The sequence below is a fragment of the Gossypium hirsutum genome, chromosome D03 (assembly GCF_007990345.1).
Source record: "Gossypium hirsutum isolate 1008001.06 chromosome D03, Gossypium_hirsutum_v2.1, whole genome shotgun sequence".
Classification (NCBI taxonomy): Eukaryota; Viridiplantae; Streptophyta; class Magnoliopsida; order Malvales; family Malvaceae; genus Gossypium; species Gossypium hirsutum.
The window spans coordinates 9,662,022-9,670,349 of NC_053439.1; the positions used below are offsets into that span (position 1 = coordinate 9,662,022).

Genomic DNA, 8,328 nt, shown 5'->3' on the forward strand with positions numbered 1-8,328 from the left:
AAATAGATACATTGGGTGAGATGCAACTGTATTTTATACAAAAAAGAAAAAGAAAAAGCAGCAACCACTTATTAAATTAATAGTATGTTTGGTTCAAATAAAAAAGAATGTAATAATTATTTTAAAATAATAAGTATTAAATGTTTGGTAGTTATTTGGTTGATAAGAAGTGTTTAGAATAGTTGAGCAATAAATGTAAAATATTCTTTTTTTACACTTGGAAGTTGGAATGAAACAATAATAATTTATATAATTTTTTAAAACTAATAAAATATATTATTTTTTTAAAGTTATAAAAATATTTTTACAAAATTTTTAAATATATAAATTATTTAATTTGTATAAATTAATATTATTAAATAACTATTGCCCAATTTATCTTTTAATCATTTTATTTTCCCTCTCCTCTGTCATGTCTATCCCTTCTTTCTTTCTTTCTTTTTTATTCAACCACCATAACTGCCATCGCCATGCACCGATTGTTTCTCTTTTGTCTCTCATCTCTTTCATGCCTCTGTTGTTCATACACAGAAGCATTACTTTATTTCGAAAGCAAACATCCAAATCATAAACAAACATAATAACAGACAAAACAATGAATATTTGACAGGGAAATAGTAGCTTTCATCGACAGCATTATTATATTTTATAGATAGTATACTTCGCTTGCGGACCTAATAAATTATGAATGATATTCTCTATAATTACAGCTCTCATATCTATATTATATCAATTATACATTTGGTTACGCTATCAAACTCATACAAGCTATAAATCATGCCTCATTGGAACACATCTCAACATCACCATCACCATCACATATCTCTTTACTTGAGGAATCCTCATTTCGATTACAGATGTAATAATACTGAGAAGATGAGATACATTTTCAGGTTCGACAAGTAGAAAAAAAGATCCATATCGTTACTCATACAGTGGCCCTGTCACTCCCAGGGCCAGAGTCGCTCAGAAATAAGCATGGCAGCCTTTGTAAATTGTAAACAAGAGCTAACCTTCTTCAGCAAATTCATTTCTGTCTGTTAGTTGTTCTGTCCTGCATTAACAAGCAAGGATATTAGTACACCACAGCCGAGGATATTAACATGTCTAACCTAAACCCTAAATCCAACTTGGAAAATAAGACCATAAGAAACTCAATGCTCGATAGACTAGGGACAACACCATCCCTGACGTATAGCTCAACAAGGGCCTACACCATAGACAACCTCACCTGGGCAAGGCAGAAACAAAAGGAGATGCTAATATATGGGTCTCCATAAGCAACTTAACATCTAACCTAAAATCAATTGAAAATAGTTGAGGCCCAACCACAGAAAACCCAAAACTTAATAAATGTGAGACAACAGCATCTAATCACGTCGCTGCCAAAGATGCTAATGTATTGGTCACCAAAAGCCTTTTAAAAGCTGCACAGCAGGTCTAATTTCTGGCAGTGATAAGATTACTGCCACTGAATTCAGAAATAGTGAAGATGAAGACGGAAACCACTGAATTAATAGACTCGACTAAAAGAGCAGAAACCTTTGGGGGAATTGGAAAGGGAGAGGAACAGGAAGAACAAGCATTGAAACAATTTTAACTTCAAGCACTTCCACTGATTATGAACTGTATGGTAAAATTGGAACTAAAAAGTCCTTGACTTTAGAGTTAGGCCAATATGTTTGCAAGTCTTCAAGCACCAGCTCTAAGCTTTATAGTCATACAGGTGCTCCTGCTTCTCCGCATGGCATTCATATTGTCATCAACCACCATTATTTTCTATCAGACACTTTGACTATCAGCCTCACTATAACAGTCACCCTCAATAACAGGGTCTCATTATAACAGACAAGTTTGTAGCAGAACTGATTTTTTCAGTTTCATTCTTACCCTCTATAACAGCTTTTCATCTATAACAACCATAAAGTATACTCTTTACTAAATTAGTTCTCTATAACAGCCTCATGTCTCAAATTTTAGTAAAAAAAGTTCTATTCCTAGGTAAAATAAAAAAATATATACTTTAGTTAAGATATTATTTCCATAAAATGTTTAAATTTTATATAAAAATATATTAATAATATTTTATTAAATGAAAACAATCTTTAATAAATGGAATTATATTTTTCAGTTCTATTAAATACATGATCTAAATCTCATTAATTAATACTATTAATATATTATAGTTTATAATTTGAAAATCTAAAAAAAAATTTAAATATGATTTGAATCTCAAATATTGTTTATAACATTCAAAATTTTGGCAAACAAATAGAGTTGTTATAAAGAGAGTTGACTGTATTTATAAGCATCAATAGTAAAGTGTTGGAACCTCTCCTAAGTGTCATATACAAAGGTCCTAAAAATTTTGATCCAGGTGTAAAAGCAATAATTCTGTCAAACTCAAATTTGCTAAGTCAATATCTTAAGTATTGGAAAGATTAAAACATATTAAGAAAAGGGCTCATCACAATGATTAGGTGAAATTCTAGTAAAAAAGAAGATACAAGAATGGTCCTTTTGTCTGAGGTTTTACATAAAAGAGTTATTCTACAGAATATCCCCTACATGCACCCCCTCCACCCCCACCCCATCCAAAAAAAAAAAAAAGGAAACAAAATTTAAGACAGCCAAAAGAATTACCATGTTGATGTATGACTAATACCAAGCCCATTGCAGGTAAGAATCATTCCCTTAAATCTGGCAAGATATTCCTGCATCACAATTACAGTTACCCAGACCATTATAATGTGGAATCAACTGATTAACCTAAAGAAAACTATGCTGATAATTCTAGACTATAGGTTAATGTAAATTCTTACCCGCAAAGTATACTTATCAATTTCATATATTCCAGTTAAATCATACTCAAAGCGCTTATCAGGATCGATTAACACTGCAAAAGGATATAATGATAAGATCATAATATATCAGCATAACATTTCTTTGTACAGTTGGGTGAGAAAGCATGATTGTGGGATGATTGAGTTGCAGTCAAATATAAAGGAATCATATGGCAAAGAGAGAGAGAGTTTTTATTCCAGCCAAGCAGAAGCGTTACCGTTGTAAGCTTCGTTTATCTCTTGGAATTTTGCAGTAACAGCACTATCACCCTTGTGCTTATCTGGATGCCACTTCTGTAACAACATAATAAAAATGTTCTCTAGTCAATTCAATTGTAATAAATAAAGGAAGTTTTAAATAAAACAAAAATGTAAAAGCCTATCCATGAAGCAATGGCAAGAAATAAAAGATATGGTTACGGAAAGGGGGAGAGAAGAGAGAGAGAGAGACCACTGACCAGAGCAAGCTTCCGGTAACTTAACCTGATGTTCTCATCAGTTGCATCATAATCTACTTCCAAAATTTTGTAGTAATCCTTGAATAGAAATCAGAACTATTTATCAGATGCATGTTGACATAACTATAGCATAAAATGAAACAAATACTCACTACATCCAGGAAAAAAGGGACAATTAGCATATGGCAAACATGCTGGTTAAAATGTCCAAGAACTAACACAGATTGTTGCACAACAACCCCTTGTTTGAATTAACTAGATAACGGGACACAAATTGGTAATTGTTACTATTAAAGAAATTACCACGCAATACAGCATTAACACTAATCTATAAAAAAAAAAATTACATTAACAGTCATCCCCATTCCTATAAACAAAGGGAAAGGAAGAGTGGGAAGGGGGGGAGGGGAGGAAGTGCTACTATGAAAATATATGTATAAATGAACTAATAAAACCAGGAGCCACCTGGCAATCCATGTATTCATGTCACGTTTGTACTATTTTCCCATGCCATAACTCGTAATTGTGCTTAAGGTGTTATATATTCATAAAAAATTGACACATTAACGATTTGCGGTTAATAGAATGACACATTCATGCATTTATGTGGTGTTTGTAATTTTTTTCGTGTTGTGCCATGTTTCATATATTTCTCCCATGTTTTGTGGAAATTGCCAAGTCTAGAAAAGCATTAAAGTATTTCAATTGATGAAAGGAATTTCTACTGCAGCTTTACATCACAGGCAACAATCAATGTGAAGGATAAGAAAAGACATAATCAATGCAAGTATTATCATCAGAAGACCCAATGCAATGCATTTATACTAAAATGAATATTCACCAGCAACTTTTAATGGCTACTGCCTCAAGACATTCTCTAAACCAACAAAGCAATAAAGAACACACACAAATGTAGCGTACAAAGTTTACTTTTGAGGTAAATGTAAACATGTTTACCACCACATGCTGTTGCAATACGATAGTACTCTCTATTCAGCAATGAGTCTAGTAAAAGATTGCAGAAAACTATATAGCACCACTTTTTCTAGATTTAAGTCACTGAAAAAACTCAATAGTTTCCCTCAAAAAAGTAATCTATAAACTATGTTACTCGGAATAGAGTGTGAGAGTGTGACGCGGTTATGGTTAGACCTTTCTAAGGTTTTCCATCTATTTGAAGGATCTTAGAGGTTATATCCCACTTCCATGAGTCGGACACGAGTGTTAGACATGGGTACTTCAAGAAGAATGAAGAGTTTGAGCAACATAGCCTATAAATGCATTGCAAAAACAACTTTCACAAACTTAATTTTTTACACAATGCACTGACCAAATAATTAGGAATTTCACATCCACGTAATACCATAGAAAGGTAGAATTTGTTACTTGCTATCATTTTACATAAGAAAGTGAATCTCATTCATGATAATCAAACAAAATAAGAAATGGTGTAATGCTTTTCCACACCTTAATTTCCAAGAAAAAGAAATTGCTAACTTAGACTCAATCTATGACAAAATGTAAATAGACAATTCCTAAAAAAAAAAAATGGAAATGATACTCTAATGAATTCGACCAATCCATTAGCATTTTCTTCTTCCCATAAAGTAAACAAACCCATCATAATTTTTCCCCCTTCTAATTTTTCACTTTTTCCTTTGAGCATTTAACTTTGCTCTCCAACTCCATTAAAGAGTATTTGGATGAATAAAAAGCTATGCCACTAAGTCAAATACATATTTTGGAAGTCAAAAGTTCCATCAAAACTAAAACTTGGAAAAGAAAAAGAAAAAACAAAGAATACCTTAGAAGTGGAATTATCATTGCCTTCCATCTGCAAATATAATGAGATTGCTAAGCTGAAGCCTCATAATAATTTTTTCAGAATTTTCAATGCTAGAAAAAGAAAGGGAATTGGGAATATTTTTTTGGAGAGATTTTTTTTAAGGAGAGGTTATTCGGATGCCACAAGTTTGAATATGGAACTGGGACTTATCTCAATGCTTGTAGCCTGAAACAAAAATATTGGGAATCTGGTACGTGCAGTGCACGCGTCGACCAAAGACAGGAACCTCAAATCTAGAGAGGTAGGTGAAGAAATTTTGAGGATTTTTGGATTATTTTTGAAAACCCAAATTAAGGAAGAAGGATGAATAGAACTATTTTCTAATGGATAAAATAATATTTAATTTAAGAGTAATTTCTCCGTAATTTTTTACACTTCACATGGAATGTGGATCTCTAAAGTATTGAATTTTTTTATTTTATTGGAATAATAATTTTCAATTTTTTAATTTTAATTTAGATGATTGAAAATAGCTTTCAGAAAATGATTTCAGGAAAATGAAATGATTTTTCTCTAAAAATTAATATATTTTTTTTATGTTTAGATGATTCTGTCTAAATTTTTTTTTGAAATTATTTTCTAAAAGTTATTTTTAGTGAAACAAACCCATTATAAATATATTTGTTACAAAATATTATATTAGAATCGAAATTTATTTTATAATAAAATAATATTTTAAAATGATTAATATCTTATATAAATTTAATAATAAACAATATCTAATTAAAACTTAATTTAAATTATATATATTACATATATGAGAATCAATGTAACACATTAAAGTTGGATGAAATAAATGAAGCTAAGCATAAATTAAACAAATACTCATTTTTATATTATTAATATTCACATTTCATACTATAAAACATTTATAAATTTTAATATATATTTATTATTAAAATATTAATATAAATATTTCAATAAGAATATTATTAATATTTTTAAAATTTTTAAAAATTAAAATAAATAAATAATAATATAATAATATTAAGTTTATTTTAATTATAAAAAAAATAAGATTATTCATAAAAGAACTCCTTTTTAATAATTTTTTAAAAGCGTAAATCAATTTTTTAAAAAGAGGTTTATTTTTCGTTGAATACAAGTCATTTTCTATTTATCAAGTTGTTTTCAATTAACCAAATTATTTTCCATAAAACAAATACGAGAAAATGTAAAAAATATTTCCATACATCATTTTCTGTGAAACAGATGTAACTTTAATACTAAATTTTCGAAAAGAATATTGAATATAATAAGGAGATATTTAAAAATATTAATTTATTTTTTAAAATTATATTTTGTTTTTTATTAAAAGGATGAAATATTCAAAATAATTATACTCAACTTTTATCCGAGAATATAAAAATAATATGAACTATTATGTTAATAAGACTAAAAATTATAAAATAAATAAAATGTTTTAAAAAATTAGAATTACAATAATCAAATAAAATAATTATATTTAGTACATATTTTTTAATCATATATCTAAAATTATATCTAATTATCTTATTATAAGAGTTGTGGTCACAATAGTTGAAACAACACGAAAGGAAACTTTGCACATTAATATTGTTAACGCAATTTGAATTTAATCTATGTCTACAAAACTTTACTCAAAAGACTAATTCACTGAGAAACACAATACAGAGAACAATGATTTAAGCCCAACCTTTTTTTTTTTAAGTTGCAACTTCACCTTTGCACATTTAAGGTCCTGTTTGTTTAATTAAAAATGACTTTAAAAAAGATTTTTAGAAAATGACTTACTTTTCTGGAAAAATTAATATTTTTTGGTGTTTGGATGAATCTATGTAAAATATTTTATTTTGTTTGACATATTTCTTAAAATTATTTCATAAAAGTTGTTTTTAATGAAACAAACATATATTTGAGATTTTCTTATTTTTTCATTGTTTAATTGAGTTTATTTTATACCTATAAAATTTTATTTTACATTGTTTTTGCATATATTAAGAATATTTTGTTAAATTCAGGTTCATTACAATGCCATTTTTTAGTCACATGACTACTAAGTGAGTATTTCTTATTTAAAAACGTGGCATCAACAAAATTGACAAAAAAATAATAATAATGTCAACAATTGGACTTGATTTTCAAATCTAAAAAGTAGAGAGACTAAATTCTTGAAAATAAAAGTATAAAGACTAAATTGAAAATTTGTGAATAGTACATAGACTTATGACATAATTTAACATTTGTTCTACAATACATTTATTATTAAAATATTAATATTGAATTTTTTCAATAATATGTGAAGAATATTATTTAAAAATATTATTTTTTAAAAATTATTGTTAAAATAAAATTGAAATATTAAATAATTTATTAAAATAATAAATTTTATTAATTATATTAATAATTTGTTATATGTTTAAATATAAATAATTAAATATGTATGTTTAATAATATTGAAAAGTATAATATTTTATATTAATATATTAATATTTTTAAATATTTTTAAAAATAAAAATAAAAATTATTAATAATATAATAATATTAAGCTTGATTTAAGTTAATTTTTATATTAAAATAAAATTACCAACTCTTTTCAAGAAAATAACTTGCGCTTTTTAAAAGAGTAAGTCATTTTACAGGAAAAAAGACTTATTTTACATTGACATGTAAGTAACTTTTCGTTAACTAAGCTATTTTCTGTGAAATAAACATATAAAACACATAAGCTATTTTCTGTGAAATAAACATATAAAACACATATTTTCTATAAAACCTTTTACATATAAACAAACAAACCCTAAATATAGTTTTATTACCCATTCATTTAATCACTTAATAGGTACAATGACTATACACTTAATAACATAGTTCTCTCGAACAAATAAAGTGTAATTCACTTAATTTTTCTCTTTTCAAGTTGGTAATGTTTTATCAATTAAATAGCCAAATTATTAGTCTCGATAAAACTCCTTACCATCCTAATCATTTGAATTTTAAAGTTCCATCCTATCTACTTTTTCGAAATTGGATGCTTCTTATGACACCTCATACTCTATTTAATTATCGAATCTAAATGTGTGACATCATGTTAAGTTATTGATGCAATTTAGATTATCCCGATTAAATTACTAAATAATTTAAGCATGTAATCATGGTGTTATTCAGAACTTTTTTCTATTACAAGTATAATCATGCATTA

The 8,328-nt window shown here is 27.4% G+C and overlaps 1 protein-coding gene across 2 annotated transcripts; it reads right to left on the reverse strand.

Annotated features, from left to right (window-relative positions):
* Positions 1-602: 602 nt before the first annotated feature.
* LOC107952346 (dnAJ-like protein slr0093) lies at positions 603-5,457 on the reverse strand. Of its 2 annotated transcripts, none has more exons than XM_041089727.1 (6): positions 5,106-5,457; positions 3,302-3,379; positions 3,062-3,137; positions 2,823-2,896; positions 2,644-2,714; positions 603-1,054 (listed from the first exon to the last, which is right to left on the reverse strand). In XM_041089727.1, exons 1-6 carry the CDS (start codon positions 5,133-5,135, stop codon positions 1,009-1,011), a joined length of 375 nt encoding a protein of 124 aa, XP_040945661.1. In that variant the 5' UTR covers positions 5,136-5,457; the 3' UTR covers positions 603-1,008. The 2 variants fall into 2 exon arrangements, with proteins under 2 accessions (XP_040945661.1, XP_040945662.1); XM_041089728.1 differs by having other exon boundaries at positions 603-1,049; positions 5,106-5,455.
* Positions 5,458-8,328: the final 2,871 nt, after the last annotated feature.

Excerpts from the sequence above, each read along its gene's own strand:
- LOC107952346 (XM_041089727.1), bottom strand. The coding sequence starts at position 5,135 with ATGGAAGGCAATGATAATTCCACTTCTAAG. Across the intron at positions 3,138-3,301 it reads GTTACCGGAAGCTTGCTCTG|AAGTGGCATCCAGATAAGCA; the intron begins GTCAGTGGTCTC and ends ATGTTGTTACAG. Across the intron at positions 1,055-2,643 it reads ATTAGTCATACATCAACATG|GACAGAACAACTAACAGACA; the intron begins GTAATTCTTTTG and ends TTGTTAATGCAG.